The sequence below is a fragment of the Scomber japonicus genome, chromosome 11 (assembly GCF_027409825.1).
Source record: "Scomber japonicus isolate fScoJap1 chromosome 11, fScoJap1.pri, whole genome shotgun sequence".
Taxonomy (NCBI): Eukaryota; Metazoa; Chordata; class Actinopteri; order Scombriformes; family Scombridae; genus Scomber; species Scomber japonicus.
Genome location: NC_070588.1, coordinates 15,184,207 through 15,207,982, shown reverse-complemented (window position 1 = coordinate 15,207,982; position 23,776 = coordinate 15,184,207). Strand labels below are relative to the sequence as shown.

Here is a 23,776-nt window from a genome sequence, read left to right as displayed (position 1 = left end):
TGCATTCACAAAGCAGCAGCGCTGAGCATTTCTCATTCGGCAGTAAGCGTTTGTGATTCCTACTTTGCGGCGTAAACCAATTACACACAGCTGAGGAAGATTCAAGAGCTGTGAAAGCGTTATCAAAGCAATTGTTTCTACTACATGTGAGTGAAGCAGGCATTACAGACTGACGGACAAGGAAATAACTGTGTATGCTCAGTTTCATCTGTATATATTATGGCAGATGTGGAAGGTGGGGAGAGCGTTTGCTACATCATAAAATATGGATAACTGCGTAAATGTATTTGGGTTTTAGTCCCCTGAGAGGGCTCCTCAAACTGGATTGATAAATGTCGATTGGAATTAGAGTGTCTAGATGAGTGGGGCCTCTTCAAAGAAAACAAAGAGACATTAGTTTACCCATCGGTCTAAGCATTTATAAGCATCTATAATCTAGGTTTTTGGATTGTGGCACCAAGGCTTTACCCCTTTTATTTCGTATTCTCCCTGATGTTCAGCATACTGTTGGACCTCTCTTGTCCTGCCCTTCACCAGTTGGTAGTAGTTGTATCTATGTTGGCACTTTTATAGGACTGAGTTCCCTTTTGTATAACTGAGTATGTATGTGTATGGTTGTGTGTGTAGTGTATATGTATGTATTTTATCCAGCCCTATTATTTTACTATTTATTACTTTTTAATTGAGCTCCGTTCTCTCCTTTGGGTTTTGAATTTCATTGTATTTTATACAATGAGAATAAAGGAAAGTATCTATCTAGTATATCTCTGTATATCTGATGGGACCACTGAGAGCAAAGCTGTTTATCAGAGCTCAGACATCAAGGACCAAAAAGGGGGGGGTGAGGTCTCAGTGTACAGTATGTATACAATGTGTGTGTCTGTGAGTGTATGTATGTAGAACGGTATGGACACAGAGGAATAAATTATGCATGGATATACCTTGACACAGAGCTCTTTCTATTGATATCTCCAACTCCTAGCCCATTTCCCAGAGGGTGTTTCCTGGTGATGCAATCTATCCCGGATCTATGCATTGACCGGGGTTTTTCCCTGCAGATCGTCTTTCATGTCAACAAACCTAACTAATGCTCCACCTGTCTTACGTTATAAAAGATAACCAGTACTTTGCATATCCTCACGTTGGTCTTTCCTACATTAACAGTTTAAAACAACAAAAACGTTCATAGCTAACTTCATGGCTGTTTTTTGTGAGGGCTGCTGCCTTCACTCTAAACATATCTTATCTTTCTATGTTTCTCCACATAAATGGACCTAATTATTAATATATAAGTGAAATGAGTTGAGTTGAGAGTTGGAGACAAAACAAGACCTTCTGTGTCAACCGACAGCATTTAATAAACAGACGCTCCATCCTGGTTATTGATAGATCATGTGTATGGAAAATTAAGCTCAATTGCAGAAAATCGGACACTGTGGCATCCCTGCTGGGCAATGATGGCCATAATGAGAGTAATAACAACTCTGTGATCTGCTGTCAGAGTCAGTTACACAGCAGCAGCAGCAGCCCTCAAGCTGCAGGATTCTCAAAAAGCCACTTCACCTGGGAAATACCCAATGTGACCCCCACCTGTACCATAAATCAATTTGAAGGACCATTAGGGCCAGAGTGGAGGACACTCTACAGTCCTCTAATTTGCATCATAATTGATACTTTTCAATTGGGGATGCAAAATAGCACAAAAAAGTACATATCACAGTGATGTTTAGAAATTACAGTGCCAAAGCTGCATAAGGGTCACCACTTTGCCTCCTCTTTCACTACCACTACGGGTCGGAGGATTGACACCCACCAGGTTATAGATGCCCAGGAGGAGGGCCTCGATGCAGCCATTGCTCTGGCGATCCCTGCTGGCCGTGATCCGCAGATATACCCACACTAGTTCAGGCAGGAACTGCAGGGTGAAACGTCGGAGGCGGTCTTCAGAGCTCCGGTACAACTCAAACAGTTGGTGGCACACAGGCTCCAACAGCTGGATTGGTGGGAAGAAACATAAGGACATGCAAATCAGTTCAGGTCTAAGGTCCAGCAAATATACAGAGTACAGCCAATAGATCAGTCTAATAAGGCTAGAATCTAAATTGGTTATGGAAGTGAAATTTGCTTTTGATTTATGAATGAGATGAGTAGAATATATAATAACACCTGATAAAAATCCTGTTTTCAGCAACACATTGAGTCAGGATTTCAGCTTATCTGCTTTTATTTCAAAACATGAATGAAAGTCATCCCAGCCACAACCTAGTGGGACGGACAGATGGAGGGACGGTGTAGCTGCTGGTCAATCGTGGGAGGTGTGTAGGAGCAGAGGAGATAAATCACTACAATGAAAGTCTGGTCAGATGAGGTCTCAGAGGAGCCAGCTGAGCCGATGTGTTTATACTGTCAAGGGGTCAGCAAATTGAATGCCCAAACAGCATTGTGTGTGTGTCTGTGTTGTACTGTGGCTGACCCTGAAATAAGCCACAACTCATTAATGAACTTGGCAAGGCAGCAAAAAAACACCCTAACACGCAACAGTCAAGCCCACTTTGAAACCTCTCTCTCTCACACACATACACACATACACTCTCTCTCTCTCTCTCCTGCATTACTCGGAAGTGTGCAGCCAGACTGACAACACTAATGGAATTTAGATCCCCGGTTGCTTGACACCCAAATTTGCCCATGAAAGGGGGAGGGAAAGAGAAGTGGAGGCACCAACTGTGTCATTAGAGTGAAATTAAAGTCCCGTCTCATTGAGTGCCTCAGGCCTTTTGGTCAAACATTGTGACATTAAGTCCTTTAAAAGAGAAAATACTGAGGTTAGGGTTAGGGTTACACAAGGTGCTCATGTTGCAGTACATTTTGTGACAAAGGCTGTGTTGTGAATCGCATACTAATGTACTACTCTTACAAAGTATGACGTCAGATTTTGTGTACATGAGAAAGACCTGGATGTATATGGACATAAACCAACCCAAAATACTGCATCTTACGTCACACTGCACAATGGCACAGATTTTGAGCCAAGCTAAATGCTGTTAATATGTCACTTCAGTAAGTTTGAATATTTTTATTCAGTTGAGATTGTAACCTTTTATATTCCCAATATGAAATGAGTTTGTCCAAATACTGTGTTTTTGGAAATTTGCTCCCACATGTTCGGAGATGTGAGTAGCTGCTGCCGGCCGTCACTCATGTGATGCAGTAACATGAGATGCAGTCATGAATGTCTTCCTGAAGTATCCTTCAGTGTGTTGCAGTCTGCTGGTGACGGCATACTTAATCATGCCATTAGTAGGATTATTTAGTAGTAGGTTATAAACTTTGAGTGAATATGTAGCAGGCTGTATGTTAGTGTGCGATTTCGAACATAGCTGTTGTCTTTGTATATAAAGTATGAATAGTTGCGTCTTTGACGATGCGTGTAGCTTTCCCAGTGTGGGCAGCAGATGTTCTAATCCGTCAGAATGGGGCGCGTGGTGTGTGTTTGTGTGTGTATGGAACAATGTGTGATATCTAACAGGTGATGTAGCTGGCACTGCCACTGTGCCCGTCCATCACACTCTCCTAGAGCACAGTTGGCTTGTGTTATTGTGTGCAGATGTACCCCGCAGACACGGTTGTGTGTTACTCTCTTGCTCACTGCCAACAGAGATGGCATGATGCGAGTCACAAGCAACACATTACCTTGAGCTAAAAACAGCCATACTTGGGAGACTGTCTGTGTGTGTGTGTGTGTGTGTGTGTGCGTGTGCGTGCCCTCTGTGTATCACCTCATTGTTGGGATCCTGGATGACTCTGTAGAGTGCTGGCACCAGGGACTTCTTCAGATGAAGGCTGCCTGCGTAGCTGGGGATGTGGGTTTCTGGTAGGGACTGGAGTAAGGAGAAAGAAAGGTTTGCTGAGCGATGGCATACAATTGCTACATTTCTTCATAAGGTAAACACAAAAGGACTGTCATTTTCCACTACTTCCCTCCAAAATAGTCATTGTTTTTATAAATATTAAAAAACCTTCAGAAGTAGCTAGTGGAGTTAATCTGGTTATTTTAAAATTTTAATTTCAATCTCTGATGTTAAGCTGGTTTGAGAGAGAGGGTGGCACTAGGCTCTCATTCAGGAAATATTGTTGGTATATATTCTTGTTTTTATGACTGCATGTCAAAATAATCCAAACAGTGGAAAAGGGGCGATGCTGCTTATCTGCAGTGAGTGGGAGGCTGGAAAGAGGTTAGGTTAATGACAGTAAAATATTAGAATTTATAACTTTGGAAACTGCTGCTATTAGTCTGCTAATCATGCTAGCTCCAGCAGTTTATACTGACAACCCAACCCACAATATTTCCTGCCTCCACCTGCTTTTTGCGACACCACGAGTAAATTTTGGTCTGACCGCAGCTTGACAATTTAAAGCCCCATACACACCAATAGTTCACCCACGCAGGTGATGTCACTTATGTTGCCTGATTACACCTCTTCTCAGGATTGTGTGGGTGTGTACAAATTCAGTTGATTAATATCTCCTTTCCCATTCTGCTGCCTTCGTTGATTGGTAGTACTGTACACGCCTTCTGGAGACATGACGTAATTCCTAGCATTGCTTAAACCTGACGAGACGTCTAATCAGTCTGGGAAATTGAAAACATCTGGGTGGGTGCGCAGGATCTTGCAGTGTTCAATACATTTGTGTTCAACGATGATTCAGAGATAAATCCATGTAAGAAGAGAAAGATACATCAATTTCACAAGCAGCAGCCACTGACGCAGGCTTTCATGCAACTACATTAGAGTAGATGTTGACTAAGTGGCGCAAGTCTATTAAAAACCTCACACTGCTATCACTATCAGACTCTCCTCCTACATGTATAACACACATCTGAATGGCACAAGTTGACACCCATAGGCATTTCTGACAGCAGACATTTTGGACATGTCATGGTAGGAAAAGCACAAGTGTTTTGATTTATGATGACTTTGATCTATTCAAGTGTCCCAGTAAGTCATGACAGTTTGACAGTGAGGCACAACATCAGGACCATGAAACTGAAGCAGCTAAATGTTATTATTTGTGTTGCAGCTTTGTGATAAAATTGTTTAAATTAATTTCTCCCCTCATCAATCTGCACTGAATACAGTCATTTTCAGGTCTCTCCAAAAATGTTTGGATGGGGTTTAAGTCAGGGCTTTGGCTGGTGGAGGGTTCCTTCTGCAAGTTTCTCCTATTTATACACAGGATCTCTTGACCTACAGTGACCATTGGATTCTTGTTCATCTCTCTTCCTAAGACCCTTCTCTCCAGACTGCTCAGTTTTGCCCAGATGGCCAGCATCAAAAAGAGTCCTAAACTTCTTTTATTTAAGATTTAGGGAGGCCACTGTACTCTTGGAAGGTTTTTTTGTAACCTTTTCAGATCTGATCAACACAGTCCTGTCTCTGAGCTGTGCAGACAGTTCCTTTGACCTCATGGGTTGGTTTTTGCTCTGACATGCACTGTCACCTGTGAGACCTTATATAGACAGGCGTGTGCCTTTCCAAATCATGTCCAATCAATCGAATTTCCCACAGGTGGAATCAAGGTCTAGAAAAATCTCAAAGATGATCGAGAGAAATAGGATGCAGCCAAGCTAATAAATGTCATAGCAAAGGCTACTATACCGATGTTAATGTGATCTTTCAGTTTATCCTTTTTAATAAATCTGGCTATATTTGACATACGGAATAACAAAGTGTAAAAAAGTGAAGGGGTGTGAATACTTTCTGAATGCACTATTGTGACAGGTCAACATGTTCTCAGTGAAAGGATTTCTTCTCTTAGGCCGTGTCAAAAGCAATCTGGGAAATGTAGAGGAATCACTCACAGGGTAATTTAATCAGGCAGGTTAAGTCAAAATGGGTGCACTCATGAAAAAAAATTAAAATCACAAAATAACCCTCTGAAGGCATTGAGCATTACAGTGATGACAGGCTCAAAATATCCTGGGGTGAAATTCTTCAAATGGTCAAGATCGTGTGTTTGTCTGCAAATGACAGAGATACCCTCTGAGCACAGTCTCAGTATGGTCATTTTGAAGACAGAACACAATGTGCCTGCTTTGTACCACTCACACCATGAATCATACCAATCTATTTTACTGTTGATCATTCTTCCTCCTTTCTGTCTATACAATTTATGCTCTCTTCTGCCACCAAAAAGCCCAAGAGGAGGTGTGACCTCAGTAATTCTTTTTAATTTTCTTCCCTTTACACTCTCTTCATCTTATATTGATGATTCTAGTAATATACTTTACAGTGGGCTTTTTGGGACTTCCCAGACTCAATAGGCTCTGATCAGCTTTCATTAGTCTAACCTGCATGTTGTTGCAGTAGCTGAAAGGATATAGCTGGCAATTTTCTATATTTTTCTTCTTACTTAACTAAAGAAATGGTCTTAGATCTCAGCTCTGTTGTTGATCACAGTCCACTTCTAATCATCAGGTAGCAAGTTAAGCAGGTAACAACATACAAGTACTTAGGTGTTCACTTTGACTCTTAGGTACAATGGGCTCATCGAGGAGAGTGTTCACAAATCATCACATTTGTTCACAAATCAATCAGCACCTGCATTTTCTGCGAAGGCTCAAGGTCCATGGAGTGGATACAAGCATTGTTATTGTTGTATAGAGCAGCTGCTGAATCGATTACTCTTTATGGCATCACCACATGGTTGTTGCCTGGTTGTTAAACTCAAATTACAACTCCAAAACATGATCAGAAGGGTTGGAAAAATAATTGGCATGCTGGATCCATCTTCTCTCCAGGACATATTTGAGGAGACAGTGAGGAGGCGGGCCTAAAATCACCTGTGACCCAAACCAAACCAGTGTGTGTAGTGTAGGTGTGTATTTGGAAATAGGTGTGATACTGCATGTTAAATGTAGTTTGACTGTACATGTATACAGATATATCGTGTGTATATATACAGAGAGACAGTGTGCTGCAACATCACCTGTGTTCTCTTGAATTCTTTCTCCTAAAGACGACATTAAAGACTAATCTTATCTTATCGTCAACCAATCTCATATGCAGAGCCAAACCAACAACAAGCTCATCCTACTTAAAAATAATGTGTGTGTGTATCCAAAGTCTGATATATCTTATTCTTCTGTGGACCTCCATTGTTGTGAGCCACACTATTGTACTGAGTTTATTGTTGGTTTGTTGACAATAAGAAAAATATAGAAAATCGCAAGTGAAATGAAGGGCATGCAGCAGAAAATCTAGCCAAAGTGAACATGTAGTTCTCAGAAAGCATCAAACTAACTTCATGTTCTTGAGTTTCACCTTGAACCTGAATTCACCTTATGTGGGTGAAGTAGAGGCCAAACTATTGTGCCACTGTACTGAGAAAAACATTTTGTAGGTTTTTTTTTTGTTAAAGGGGGCAAGAACGCTCTTAAAGTACAGCTGGCCTTGAATTCATATTGGAATCGACACATCAGCTTTGCTCATACAACTGAATTTCCTTCATGCAGACTTGCAAGTATATAAAAAAAACACCTATTGTTGTCATTTAACAATGTTTAAATATCAGTGATTTGTAAGTGACATTGAGTCTACGTCACTGTTTTGAGTTGGTTTCATCAACTATTATCAGTTGAGAGACAGTAATAGTTGCAATCAAAATTATTCAACCCCCACTCCAAATTAGGCTTATTGGCAAAATGTACAAACTAGCAGCTGTTTGCAATAAACAAATCAAACAATAACAATTTAAATAGTCCAACACAACTAATATTACAAGTGGTTTCTCCAAATTACTGCAGTCTCAAAATGATTCAACCCCTTCATGACAAGCATCTTTAGTACTTAGTAGAGCACCCTTTTGCTGTTATGACCTGCTGCAAACATGATGCATCGCCACAAACCAGCCTCTGGCAGCGTTCTGAGGGATCTTGGCCCCTTCCTCATGGGCAAAGGCCTTCCGTTCACTAATATTCTTGGGTTTGCGTGCTGCAACTGCCCTTTTCAAATCCCGTCAGAGATTTTCAATGGTGTTCAAGTCAGACAACTGTGACAGTGTGCCTGCCGCCACCAAGTCTTGCTGTAGGTCTTTTGCAGTCAATCGAGGGTTTTTGACCACCTGCCTCCTCAGGAATCTGGTGGCAGCCATTGATAGCTTCCTTTTTCTGCCACGTAACTTTACATTTGCGAACTATGCTTCCAACTGTATCTCTAAGAACATTCAATGCCTTTCCTATCTTTTTGTATCCTTTTCCTTGTTTGTGCAAGGCAATGACCTTTTCTCTGAATGTTTTGGACAATTCTCTTGACTCAGCCATATTTCTAACATGCAATGAAACGTCACCGTCAACAGTCCAGGTATTTAGGTGTTCATCTTGAACTGGACCAAAGTTCAGTCTTCACCTGAACACTCAACACTCTTTCATCATAGTTCATACATCCACAGTGTCTGGTTTCTCTGGACAAAAGGGCCTCCCAAAGATAACCTCCGGGAGAACATTTTGTCAACATGAGTCATGATTTAGAGCAGAGAAGAGGTTACCTTGAATTCTGAGAGCCATTCTTCGACAACACCGCGCTCTGAACCCAGCATCTTCCTCAGAGACCCCCCCCCTCAGCTACCTGGTGGACAGAGAGAAAGAGAGATGTAAGACATTGAGGGGACAGAATTAGGATGGAGAAAGCATTCGGTGCTTATTCAACCATCTGTACTTGCAAGGTCACGGTTAAGTCTTTTTTCAAGTGTTGACCCTTTTATTACAAAGTACATGTATATCAAATTATTGCCAACCATTTTCCAAAGAATGCCCAATGTTTCTTTTCACAGAATGGAAAATGTACCTTCATATACTTTAAACTGAACAATTGGTTGACCTTTTTAAAATTACAGTGTCATTGTTAATGTGGGTCAATGTCGAGGTTGATTTGAAAAAAAGGTGAAAGGTCTTTCAGCTTGGTGAGTCCATGTGCTGTATTTTTCATGATTTTCCCTCATTACAAAACCATATATTGTAATTGCTTAATATTTCAACACTTGTGAGGAACGCCTTGAAAGACAAAAGCTGAACAACCACTATTTGAGACTACTGAAACAGTCCTCCACACATATTGATATTTCAGATGGATGTTTGACCTTCATGGTGCAGAATGATGTACAGTATGTGCAGAGATTGTGAAATTTTCAGTGAAGGAGATGTAACTTTTGAGAAAAAACCACATCAGAAACAAATTATTAATCAACCCAGAGTAACCTAACCCTAACCCTTTAAGGCTCAGATGTGAAAGAACATTAATGCAATACTGCTCGGCAACCGACTCTAAAACCTCAGATTACACAGCTGCCCATGAACACACCGTCCCTGTTGATTTTACAGAATGATCTGTACTTATAACTGCAATGTAATCGTAAATAACTATGACAACAAAGAAAGGCAAACAAATGTTAGATTATCTACTTAAATTTCTGCAATTCCTGCCTTTTATGGAGCCCTAATGGGGTCACATGGTAGAAAAAAAAAATCTAAATTATAGTATGTTGTGATGTAGTATATGGGATACAACGTGTGTAAGAAAACACCAGTATGATCCTTTAATGCTTCTAGAGTTTGGAAGCTACGATGGCCACAATGTTACACAAGCAGTCACTGACCTCACTTGTCCCCTTGCATAAGTAACTAACGACATAAATATGAATCACCACGACGGGCATCCTTGTGGGCTTTCCCTTTACAGTTGAAATCTTAGGTGGCCAACCTCATGTCTTTTTTGTTCCTCGACATCAGTTTTTTCCTTTTTATTCTAAATATTGAGATGATGTTACAAACTAAGCCTGGAAAAAACACAACTGCGCCCAGTTTAAATTTAAAATGAACTGAATAACTAGTGCCCTAACGTTGTTATACTTGCACATGACAGAAAGCTAGAAATCTGATTTGAATCTAGATGTAAAAACACGTTATTCATATTCATGCTGCATCAATACAGATTAGATAACAAGATGGTTAGTACAGCTTCTTCAAACATATTCTGATCTTGGGCTGCAGGAACACTGTTATCTGTGGTCTGGTTTTCTCTTCAGCAGCTAAAATTAACTGCGGCAAACTGACGAAAATAACAAGCCATTTCATCTTCAGATTACATCACATAGAAAATATACTCCGATTCCTGTGCTCCAAGTTGGCAAAATGAGATAAACGATGCATTTTTGTATGCAATTGTAGCGCTAGGTGTCCATAAATGTTAAAAAACAAATATGATACAGTGTTGACAACAATCCTCACTTAAGACTGTCATGATTGAGCTATCATTGTTAACCTTTAGGAAAGTCAAGCACAGATAATATATGCATCACAACAAGAACCAGCTGCAATAAAACTGAAATGGAACAGCCATGTCCCAAAGATTTTAAAGGAAGAAAACAATCTTAAATGGTAAAGCAACCAAACCAGAGGTACAATTTACCACCTGGAAGCTGCTGTTTAAGATTGTAACCAAATTACTGGGATACAAATCCTTTCAAATGAACAAATTCCCTATGCTATGTCAACTCAATATCAACACTATGATCTAAATTAGTCAATGTTCAACTGGAGACTTTCACCAACAGCCAACCATTAACACACCATGCAGTGTATCCTCAACATGCGCCACTGCCAATGATCGTGTCATTCCTAAGGCATGGTGCCATTGTAAAACATCTCCAAAAGTGTGTTTTCCAGACATGAGATGAGTTTTTAAATCTTTTTTTTTTTTTTTTTTACTTCTGTCATCTGTGTTCAACTGCAATGGCACTGGAGCCATATGAGCCCTTCCAGCTCATAAGCCTGTTGTGGTTTTGACTTGATGGGATTAGGGATTAGGACTAACTCAATATATTCTCATTTCAAAGTGTGAAGATCCCACTTAACATTTCAGGCGACCGCTGCTGTTCGCTGTATGTAAGGTATTCGTCTGCAGCCCACACACTGGTTCTGTTATCCTAGTGATTTAACAGTCACAATTTTCTTTTATTAAATACTAAATTCAGCTAAATTAAGAGATAATATAGATCACATACATGCCATTGCAGTACACCATGACAGTTAATGAGTGTAACACAGACTGTATTATTTCACTTGATTATATTTTTGATTAAAAGGTGATGTCATGGTGTTAGTACTGTTATTCTGTTTACTGCACAGATGCCAAAGTCTAGACAAATGGCAGACAGACTCTTAACCTCGTGTTTTGTAATGAGCAGTTTCATCACTGCTTATGCACATTGCACACTGTAATTATAAGTAGCGTTCACATTTATGTCACAAGTCTGCCCAATTGACTCTTCGCCCTGCCTCGTATTTGGCACAAAAATGCACTCCCGCAGCAGGTGACATGTGACAGTTGGGTGTTGTAAATAAACTTGTTGCAGCTGTATCTGGGTCAGTGTCCTTGGTTAACTTTCTGACACGAGCACGTTAAAAGGACTGAACTGAAAACTAACTGCAGAGATAAGGAGTTAAGACGCATCCAACTGTTTCGATCCGAGACTAAAAAGATGAGTGTGCACAAATTTATGGATATGCATGCAGAGACTTTGTCAGATTTAGCAACCTCTGCTTTTAAGATGCTCACACACTGCTATTCTTTGTGAGACTTGAACACTGCAAAACTGTGTGCGGTCCTAAAGCTCACTCCTACAGTAAGCCATAATGTTGACACACCCATGTTTAATCTTATTTGGTACACTCAAATCATGACAAGCCGGAACATTTGCACAAACTCCAAAGGCCATTTCTTGTTCTTTAAGTTTCTTGCAGTTTATAAAATTGCAGGGTGCATGCAAAACGTGAACTTATTTGCTTATGAAAAATGTCTGGTAGTAATTATGCAAATCATTCACCTATATGAAAATTGTATTCAAGGACAGAAAAGATGCCAGCTGTACATGTTGTACTGAAAAGATTAAAGCTCCAAATAAAATGGAGTAAAATGCAATTCAGTTATGATATGACCCTTTTCTATTTTCCTACTTATGTTATATAACACTCAGGCCTGGTTATATTTTACTAAACATGCTTACAGGCTTCTCATTGTCACCTTTGCCCTCTTTCTTCTTCTTCCTTTTTCAAGTATAGACTGAACAGTAATGCAACAAACCCCCTTCATCTGGAGGGAATATTTAAACTTAGCTGAACTACTACAATACCTTGCAGCAGTTTCATTTCACTTCAGTATTTTAACCAGTATTAAAAAGCCACCATTTAAAACAAATCCAACTTACAGCGGATTGCACAGATAAGCCTGAAAATGTCACAAAACAGGCTCAGAGAAGACTGGAGGGGACATAGATTGTGTTCACATCTCTGAGCAGATGATGGATCTGAATGAGTCAAATCTTTTCGTGTGAGAGAGGACACTTCTCAAATCTGAGTGTGTGAATTGAAAGGTTCCATTTAGTAAGCTTGTTCAGCTCTTCATGAAAGGCTGACTCATTCATTTCCTCGGGCTTGTCAAACTGTCAAAGACTCAGTGAAGTGAAATTCTCTAACGGCAGGGCAGGATTATCAGTTACCATGGGAACTGTAGTCAAGTGACTTTCACAAAAATGACAAATATTCACCAGCAAGAAATGACCATTTTAGACAACGTTCTTAAAATGAAAAAGCATTTCTGCAAATGTATTTGAATGTAAATATTGGTCACAATTCGCCTCCATAATATACTGCTCTCAGATGTATCAGAACAGAAAGGGGCTGTAAGTGGCAGGTAACCTATACTATTAAAATCAAAGAATAGAAGATCTGAATCATGAAAGGATGTCAGAGTTTGTTGTTATCATCCATGTTGCAGCAGCATCAATACGCTTTAAGTTTGCCTGACATCAGATACAATTGTCAACTCGTTACACTCTATTTCCATCAATAACTCCACTCTAACTGATTTCTGTGGGGGAGGGGGATTGATTCAATCACCATTAAAACGCTCCAGCTGGTGATGATGAAGTGGGTGACGTACTGCGAGTTGTGCGGTGCTTGGTTTTGACTTGTCTGTTTTCAACATGGTGGCCCAGTCACACACTTTTACAAACTTTTATAGTTTTTACAGCTAAACAGTACACTAAAATATGTTTCTGCAAACATCTCAGACAGTGCAGTAACAGAATCTTGATTTAAATTTGATTGGCATTGCATAGTTTTACTCCTCCTGAGTCCTGGCACACAGCTTAGTCCCGCCCATGACACTGGTTGGCTAATCGTTAGTACCCCCAGGGTGCTCATGGGATCGATTGCTTTTTCAACCGAGAAAACACTGTTTTACGTCATGATGCCAGACCAACACAATCAGTCAACCTGACTCGGTGGAGTGGACAGATTCAGATGTGATAGGTCGTAGAGTGTGTTTGTTTCTTTATTAGCATAGCATGGACCCCCCAACCATTGATATAGTAGAAACATTATTGATGTGGAAATTTGTGCAAACCGATTAATAATCTATGAGACTTGATTCATAAACTGAGCACATGGATTGTTAAACCGTGCACATTTGATGGCTGAGATGGCCCGTTCACTGCTGCTCTGACCCCTTCTGCTCTCTGTGATCACCCATACTCACTTATAATAATAACCAAGCATCTGATACACAGTTTAGTTGTTCTCTATAACATATTTTTCCTTAAATTATGAGGCAGGTTTAGAGGCAGGTTCCTATTCTTACCTCAGTGTCCCAGAATTCAGATCTCCACTAGGAGAGGCAAATGGTTCTCCACAGTGTCACACATCTGTCAGTCACTGAGGGTCACCTGCAATAACAAGGGGGGAAAAAATTATCATCAGTAAGATCAGCACAGGAGAAATGGTCATCTGTATTAAGCAATCATTAGACTGGATTTACATAGAGAGGTTGTGATGTTAATATTTATCTAGGGGCCAGTTAAACATCATCTTTGTGCCAGTGAGACAAAAACCTATGACCACTAAAGACAAAACCTAGAGCATGACTTGAGACTAGAGACTGCAGGCTTCACTTCAGTCGTAAGGGGTGAGGCTCATTTCAGAGGAGATTTGAGATGACTGTGTGTGCAGCAAACTGATGTAGTAAGGGATTTTCCAGAGGTCATCCACAGGTCTCCATCAATAAAGTGCCAGGAGCATTTTAACAGAAGGATGTCCTGTGCTTCAGCATCCTTGGGCGCTATTTGAGCTACTATTCTATTTAATCGGCCTGCTGCCAATAATTCAAGGCTATCAGAATTCATAACACCGAACGATGTGGACACAGAGCGGTGATGCAAACTACTGACTCTCTCCTTTGTCATTTAAGTACGTTTGCAAAAAAAAAAAAGATTACTTCAAATGTTGTTGTTTTTCAAACTGGCTCAAAAAAGACAGAAAGAAAAGGCAAATAAACTTCAAACAATGGTTCAAAAACTGGTTTGAATTGATCTTGCTTTGTTGAAAAGGGAAATTCTGTTGGCAAAAAAACAGGATGTACAAAGCAGCTGACAACAAGACACTTGGAAACCAACAGATGGTTGCTACAACAGCACAGCTCTCAACTAACAGATTAAACATAAAAAACGTTGCTGTAATCCAGACGAACCTTTAAAAAAAAGGGCTTGAACATCCATTCAGAGAACAAATAACATTCATTTTGTTTTATAGTGAAAGTTATGCATTTTTTTAAACAAGCACTTTGTTTTGAAGGTTATTTTGAGGCATGGCACAAAGAGCCAAGTTTCAAGTTTCCTACTGTTGCATAGCAACAGTCAACTGGCCATCTCGCTGGATCCACACCCATAGTATTTACTGTATTTGGCAGAATGATTCAAGACTGCTCTGCACTGCCGTCCCTGAGAAGCAGACAGGACTGCATCACTGAGCACTCTGTGCCATGTTAAGCATTTTGAACACAGCCTTGTGCTTAGCAATTCATCACAAAGACTCAAGGAAATTGCAATGCAGGAGTCCCATCTGTCTAGAATGACGTGTACATTCTCCGTCTATTGAAAGCCATAAAGAAGGTATTTATTTTTCCTTTGCCAGATAAAGTATACACAATCCGTATGACTCATCAAAGCTAACAGAGGCAGACGGCAAAGGGAAGCAAAAAGGAATAAACAATACACCACAAACTAAATATTCTACATAAATATACTTCAGAAAAAATAAATACATTCCCATCAGCCTAAGCTGTGTGTTTAGTGCTAATTAGCTCATGTCCACATTGTAACATGCTAAACTAAGCTGGTAAACATGGTAAACATTACCCTCTGAACAGCAACATGTTAACATTGTCATTGTGTGCAAGGTAGCATGGACCACTGTTCATAAGTGCAGCTTTGGACTCAATGATTTTATAAAAAATGGATGAGATATCTTCAATAGGTCTGTCCCGCACTCATGCTCATTAACAATAAAGAACAGAGAAAGCAAGAAGTTTATAAGGGCATAAAATCTCTATGAAGATCTCTGAGAGAATATCAAACAAGTGAAAGAGAAAGAAATCATCTGGAAATGCATCAAATTAGATGGTATAAGATAAAATGATGGCACAACAACAAAAGAACATAGTCTTCAGCTCAGTCCAAATAAACAATTTCAGTCTCACCATAACAGGGCCAAACAGGGCTTAGTATATGAGGTAGAGTCCCCCATTATTTAAAAGCAGCTCAAAATTATAACTTACTGTAAGAACATAATATTTAACATATACTTTGGTACTATGGTGAAATCCCACCTCACTCTGCACCTATCTCATCCCAGTATTTGTGAGTCGAGTACAATTCTCTCCATTCAGCCGTCACTGTTGGCTAAATATGTCATACACCTAATGAGGCCTGGCAAATGACAATAAGCAAGCTTTCCCTTCAAGGGCCGCTCTTCCTCTATGCGAGACCTGTTCATTGTCCTGCGGTGGGGCTCAAAGGGGAATAGGAGAGTGCCAACCCATCCTGTTTACCGCACTTCAAACCCCATATTACAATGACATTGCCAAACACACTGCAACACAGTGCACAAGGTTGTAACACAGCCAGCCAACGAGTGTATTGTGTGTATTTAGTTTCAAGACGGAGGAGTTTACATGCAAAAAGGTTTCTCTGTAAATTTGCAGTGAGGCGACGGCAAGACTTTCCCCCCTAAAATAACAATTGTCATAAATATTGTCTGGTACACCTGCATCATCACAGTTTTACCTCAGAACTACACTCAGTTGCCAGAATCAACACTTCTACAAAAAGTGAACAATATACTGTAACGTTCATGAATGCAGTATCATCAGTTATATTACATTTCATCGTGAGAGGAGCTCCAGTGTAGCTGCATGTAAATCTATACTTTCTAGCTTGTCAAATACTGTCAAGGTGATTAATATCGATTTATAAGCTAGTGTAGCAATTTGTATTTTTAATGTGTGTCCAATTTGAGTTTAAAAACATGTAGAAAACAGGCCAAGAAATTAAAAGATGTAAACAATAACGCCTAACTCAAGCTGCACACGTTTCCATTTGTCTGCACAACATTCATAAAGAATCATGATCTTATCGTGATAAGCCAGATAAGTGGTTAAAATGGCAAAGTGCAGCATGATTAATACATATCTACCACAAGTGACACGGATTCCCCAAAAACATCACAGAATACAGCTTTGTGTTAAAAAATATTAAAAAGGTTTTATCATAGTAGCTACATGATAAAAACAACGTGTATATGATATGTGTTGATTTAATCACATTTGTACACTGATGAAGCAGTGGGCCTTGACTTTTTTGGGGGCACTGACTCCCTTCTTGTGCACTTTTACTGCCTCAACAAGCATCAAGCTGTTTTGTGTGACGTTGCACTACGTCATGTGTTTTTTTATTTATTTATTAATGCAACTGAGAAAAGGTCCAGTGAGCAGCCCAGTCAGGTGGATATAGAGTGCCATGTGTTATGATGTTAAAACTGCACTTATGAAGAAGAGGGGGAGCTACTTACTTTACACACTGACTTAGACTTAGCAGTCTCATGACTGTGCTGTATTTCTTAGCTAAAGCTGGCAAAGGTTAAATCCTTCATACAATCAGTCAAGTCAGTGCTAAAATTAGGGCTGGGCGATATATCGAGTATACTCGATGTATCGCGGCTTGTTCTCTGTGGGATGTAGAAAATGACTATATCGTGAATATTCGAGTATACATTCAATTTACACGCAGTTTGTTTTTAGTCGCGGCCCGTTGAACTACAGGTTTCTCTCACGCTCTCATCTCTCCGCACAGAGAGATAAAACAAGCGCACCTAGTTACGTACATCACATTCTGTTGTGCGTGCAACGTCATATGCCCGGCAGCATGTAGCAGCAGTAGCAGCGATCTCAGGTAGCGGGAGCAGCAGGTGATATTGACAAGTGGAGGAGGGAGATTAATTCCCAAAAAAAGAGGGAGGACGTTGAACAACAAACCGTAATATGTAAAGTACGCCATAAAAACGTCACCACAAAAGCTGGTAGTACAGCAAAGTTATATCACCATGTGTGCTTGAAACTCTGCAAGAGCACATCTCCGGCCAGTGACATATTGAAGAAAGTGCCGAAGCAACCAGCACTGACGCAACTGAGTCTAGCGTCTTCTTTTTCCAGAACAGCAATACGACTAAAACAGTCAAAAACAGAAGGAGATAACGTCCGCAGTAACCCACCACACAGAGAAAGACATGGCCCCAGTGAGTGTGGTTAAAAGCCCGGATTCAGAAAGATCATCGACACACTTGATCCAAGATATAATCTACGTAGCAGAGTCAGCTCTACCTTTATATCCTAGTGGCATTATGCACAAAATGTGCACTTTAATTTAGTGTTATTTTGATGTGTCATATTAGTTACATCATGCATAAAAGACACTTTATTTGTTTTGAAATGACATGTTTGTGCCACTGCTTAATAGCTGTTTAATAAATACAGTTTTGATGAATTTGTTTAGTTGTGATTCACCCTTTTGGCATGAATGTTTAAAATCAGCATATATTAATGTAGTATGAACAATGTTTTAATGTAGAATCATCACACTGGCATAATTGTATGCATCAAAGTGTTAATTCAAGGCTAAGGCAAAATATCGAGATATATATCGTGTATCGTGACATGGCTTAAAAATATCGGGATATTAGTAAAAGGCCATATCGCCCAGCCCTAGCTAAAATCCAAAACAACACAAGATTACCTGTGTGTGTGTGTGTTTGTTGTGCCATGACTCCACTCCAGGCATCTTAGGTAGTTCTCTCCTCTGCCAGCTGCCAGGACACAAAGGACTATCAACAGCTGCAGCACGCTAATCGACATGCTGTGCAACTCCTTCAACAAACACTACACGCATGCTAATCAAGTCAGCTCTGTGACAGATAGCACTTGTATGCTAATCCCACACTGCTGTTGTGTCTGTGTGTTTACCTTAATGTCATCATAAACAAACCTTGTTAGTTGGAGCTTAACTGTAGAATGAACCAGGTGGGAGGCTCTAGTAAGACTGATGACTACCGCAAGTATTTTCCCCACAGGTAACACACAAAATGTGACTGCGTGTGGCACAAAACCACGCAGCTGTAGCTAAAAATACACCCACTAGTAGCCAAAGTCTTATTTGAAGTGAGCACTGAATGGAAGGTTGCCTGGAGCACCCAACAATACTCATCATTCATTACAGACAGATGAATCATGCAAGTATCTATGTGACTCATTAAACCAGTGTAAACAAACACAAGTTTAGGCCCAGCAAAGTACAGAGAGCCACTCTTCACCACAGCTGCACACAGAGGAGGAGGGGACGGACCTGAAAGATTTACAGGGTTAGTCTGTCTCTGTTCGGACCTCCGGTGGAAACTACCTGCTGACTGAACCACTGCAGAGCATGAATGCTACTGAATCATCTGACACAGGCAACACTTATTCTTTAGCTATCTTTTTAACAGTCATTTTATTTCCCCATAGAGTTGACGATAAGTGTCATGAGTTTTGCATTCAGAACAAGCAAAATGTAGAAACATTTGCGTAAAAAAGAAAAAGAGAGAGAGAGAAAACAGTGCAGTATCATTATTACAAATGCAAATGTTGCAGTAACAGTCAGATGATGTATGAACTGGGTGAAATGCCCCAAACAGTTGAACAAAAGATTGATTGGTATGATAGCACCAACTGCTCTTCTACTGAAACATCTTCATGATTTGTTTATGTACCAAAGCGTCTCCATGTGACGCAGCACTTGTAATAAATACTGAAATCCACATACAATGATTTGTGAGTTTATTTATCAGAGTGGATTATGGCAAACTGTGAGATTAGTGAGAGGTTTTGGCAGCAAAAGAGAGAGAGGAGTCAAAAACTAATCTGATTTCAGAGACGTGGGAGTGAAGTTCATTATTTGCCTTTTCTGTGTTCTGGTACTGTGGTTATAAAAAGGACCAGCAAGCATCAGTTACTGGGTTGTCAACATCCACATTCTTTACACCCATGAAACAATGTGGGCAAGTAAGTGGTATATATAATTATAAGCAACATTGATGAAGGTAGAAAACTGTAAGTACAGCTTCATCACCAGCTGCTAACCCTAACCCAAATAAAGAGCATACATAAATGATAATAAATGAAATCCAAAGCAAATGCTCAAGGTGAAATCAAATAAATGCAGACAGTTGGTAGATTATTTTGTTCACTAAAAGCTTACTAAAAGGGAGAATGTAAGTGTGTTGTGTATGTGGTTGTTTGTATCTATCCATCTCAACTTCTCCTCTCTGCCCTAAATGAGGAGTGCCAGGTTTCAACAGCCCAACACTGGGGATTTTTCAAGGTCAGCTTAGCTCAATCAGCCATGAATTATTGAGCTTGAGCAAGCTCCATGCCTGTTCTGTTTACGCCACTTCTGACTCTGTCCTTCTTTCCTCCAAGTTCTGCTCAGTGTGACCATCACAAACTAAACCATGATAGTATGAAATGTCTCAATCTCTGGAGGTACCATTTCTTCTCCGTTTAACCACCTCAAGAGGGAGGGGTCAGATCACAGGGTCAGATATAGACCAGGAGATACTTCAGCAGGGTGGACACAAGCCATAACTTAAAATGTTTTTCTTCCCGCTGCTTCAATACTGTGATGCTGTTTCCATAAGCTGTATGCAAATGTTAGGAAATTTAAATGACGTACCTTCCACAATGGGTAACAATGTTCGTGACCACTCTTGAGTTTTGTTTCAGTCTGCTGATTTGTGCATAAACACGGAGCAAAGCCCAAACGCATGAGTAAGCACAGAGACACACACATGCATGCACTCGTTTCGTTCCCTCGTCTTTACTGCCCAAGTTTTCCTCTTACACATTTTACAGACTCGCAGGGGAATTTTACTCATCCTCTTTGGTGCATGTGTGTTTGCAGGCGGTTCTTCATGGAACACTTCACAGACACTTTCCCTGGGTGGAGGGATTAACTCTAATACCTGACCACAGCGAACCAGTCCGCTGTAATCTCCATGCCTGTGCCTCTCTCAATCGTAACAAGAACCAGCCACTTACCAGCGTAGTAGGCTGTCTGCTCGGGAATAGAATGGGGTTTATTAATAGCAAATACAGAGCTGGAAAATGACCTCTATCGCCTGGTTCCCTATGTAGAAAGTTCACGATGTACAGTTAAAGGTAGGGAGGCAGACAGGTACACACGCACCTCAGACAGACGCCATGACAGACTTTTGGTGAATAAAGGTCATTGTCAGACAGGCTAGAGTGAGTCAATATGTTCCTGTGTGAATCAATAGTGCTGCCCCTAGGACACCGATACACAAAAAAGCCAGACTTCTTTGGGAACACAAAATACATACTACAGTTTTCCAGTCACAATGAGAGAAGGACTAAAAAAAGAGGGCTTAATATAGAATGAAAGAAAGAGCGAAAGAATGAAAGAAAGAGAGAAAGAGAGAAAGAAAGAAAAGGTGCACACAGTGTGCGAGAGTGAGTGAAAAATTGGCTACTCTTTCTGCCTCATCTTCTTCTCATCTCTCATAGGCCAGGCTAGGGGAACTGAGGCGTACGCACATCCTGGGCTAAAATTAGCTCTGCTGCAGCTGGCCAGACGTGTTGGGATGGGCCCGTGTTGCAAATAAGTGCACACACACAGACACACAGGGTTCCACCAATTAAACAGTGTGAGCCACAACACACAAGCAGCACAGGTGAATGCCAACAGCATCCTGCCCCACACGAACTAAGGAACACAAATGCTTTCAATGCAAATGTGTGCATACAAATCCACATGCCACACACACACACAGGCTGTATTGAGGTATCAAGGTACAACAAGCTGGCTTATAACTGCTTAATGGCATTTCTTAGATTTAAAAGATTTAGTTTGTGTTCTTATGCAGAATAATTTTTAAAGAGTTGTTGTGCATTGTACACTAATTTTCAGTATTATGGCTGTAGTGTTTGCACCAATCAATTGTCCACCATTTGTCTCTATTGCAGTGCCTTTTCCCTTTTCCAAACTAGTGCACTTGTGTTAATAATAGACACAGCACAAATGTTCCTGCAGATATCCATATAAGCGAAAAGTACTAGGGGAGGAAAAACACAGTTACCAGTTTATTTATTACACTTGTGCACTCTTATTTGATTTAATACAACTGTGCTGCAATAAATCCCATCTTCATGAAGGTTATAATGTTCAGCTGTTGACACTGTAAAAGAGAAGTCTTGATTCAACTCTGATTATTTTCTCAGCTGTGGTTAGTGGCAGTGTTTTATTAGAGTAGATTATATTGAGAGATGTTGTTAAAGTACAATTGAATTGGGTTAGGGTTAGTTTTTTTAATGTATTGTTAATAACTTGTGTAATTAAAAAATAAGAAAAAAGGGTCTCTAGGGAAATATCAGAAATTCTGCTTTTTGTGCAGCTGGAGGGGTGTGGCGGTGTCTGTTTGACAGCAGCTGGCAGAGTGCCGGGGTTACACTGTAGGGAACAAGAGACAAAGTAAACAAACTTGCGCTGAAACTACAAACCATGGGCGTAAACAGTGTGGTTACCAGAGTAGACTAATGGTGATTTTTTACTATCCAGTTCTCGACTCAGTACGGTTCCAGGAACGACCTTTTCCATTACAAAAAAGTATCTACTCAACGTGGGCGGGGTCATCATAGCACAGCTCTGCGAAACTGCCGTGACTTTGTTTTATACGCGACACAAAACACATAAACAATGGAGGACATTGAGGCAGTGGTGTACTTGCTGCTGTATGTGGCTTTCTGTCACACACAAAGCATGAGAAGAGAAACGAATGACTGTAACGCTGTTGCCGGTATTTAAAAATGGCGGGTTTGATTCTTGTGTGGGACGGCTCATGACTCTTCTGACCAATCAGTGGCCGGCAGTCTGTTGACGCCACATTTAGTATTGGCTCGGCTCGCTTGGAACCTCAGCAGAGCAGGTACTAAAAAATACCAGGTACTATCCCTAGTGGAAACGCAAAAAAACCGAGTCGAGTCGAGTCGTGCTGGAACTGTGTAGTGGAAAAGCGCCTTTAGAGTAAAGACCATCACACCTGCATCTAAAGAGACTGAAGACGCATTTGCAGATACATTTACATACTGTGTAATGGGCTGATGCTCACTGGCTAATTAGCTATCTAGCTCGCAAACTGACCTTAGCGGTGCACTTCTCTCCGGTTTGTTTGGTGGCTTGTGCAATACGTGTGTTCATGTCTTGTCTTTGTCCATGTATGTTAAGATTGGAGTTTAGCAGCAAAACTAATGTGTGTTGTTGTGTTGTGGTGCCTGTATTGTGTAGCAGGATGCTATCAGGCTCAGTGTGACTGTCTGGTCTGCCATATCATACAGCAGCGCAGAGATTTATGCAAAGACTCAATTGGCTATATCAAAGTGAGGATTTCATCTACTGAGACGGATAACTCACTGATTATGTCAAATCAATGCAAAATATGAACAATGAACACCAAACTTGACTAACTAAAAAACTATGAATTCCTCTCTTTTTCTTTTGGTTCATTGCAGATGTGTTTCCTGTGGCAGACAAAAAAGACAATTCAATTTCAAATGAACTTTAATATAATATTAAAGTGAAGGAGGTGTAGACAACATTATATATACCTATCATAATAATCCTGTGCAATGTAAGACTAACTATATCCGTAAAGAATATCACTGAGGTTAATCAGCGCTTCTCTGACAGTGTCAAACAACTTACAACCTTCACAATGGCAGGATTCACAGTGGTGCTAATGCATTGTGTTGTATTAGATTGAGCAGGTGCAACTAACTGATGTAAACAAGGCTTGTAAGGTGGGGAGTTTTATTTTTATGAAAGCTTGAGCAGTCACAAGTTCACTGAAAGTTCAAATTACAGACACATGACCACTAATTCCACAGTATTTAGCACTGCTGCTGACAATATGCACATGGTGTGGGGGAACAGCTCAGCATTTAACTTTACTCCAGAGAAAAGGAGGAAAATGCTGCACTGCCATGTAAGCTGCTCAGCAGTCATCTAACAATGGGCCACCTTGAGCTCGCGTGACATGCCAACACCACTTGACATCCCAAAGGCCTGAGGGCATAGCCTGGAAGGCCAAAGGATCAACTCAGGGGAACACAGAACAGAGGGGGTGAATGACTACACTGCCCACCGTTGATGCTGGTGCTGGTGCTGGTGGTGGGTGTGGGTGTGTTTATTACAAAACTGCTGAATATCAAGAAAATCAAGCCAGAGAGCTTGGCCTCTCAACTTTCTCCCACCCCAGAGTCTCATAACAGTCATTGGATCAAAT

At 40.5% G+C, this 23,776-nt stretch overlaps 1 protein-coding gene across 4 annotated transcripts in view; it reads right to left on the bottom strand.

Moving 5' to 3' along the window:
* LOC128367553 (hyccin 2-like) overlaps nucleotides 1-23,776 on the bottom strand; it is a 47,572-nt gene that overhangs the window by 16,629 nt on the left and 7,167 nt on the right. For all 4 annotated transcript variants that reach the window (XR_008321928.1, XM_053328139.1, XM_053328141.1 and 1 more), the window contains exons 2-5: nucleotides 13,698-13,782; nucleotides 8,548-8,627; nucleotides 3,780-3,881; nucleotides 1,814-1,993 (exon numbers count right to left, since the gene is read on the bottom strand). Coding sequence is in view for 3 of the 4 variants with exons in the window: in XM_053328139.1 (XP_053184114.1) it covers nucleotides 1,814-1,993; nucleotides 3,780-3,881; nucleotides 8,548-8,598 (333 nt within the window). In the remaining variant the exon portion in view is untranslated. The remainder of the gene's footprint in view (nucleotides 1-1,813; nucleotides 1,994-3,779; nucleotides 3,882-8,547; nucleotides 8,628-13,697; nucleotides 13,783-23,776) is intronic.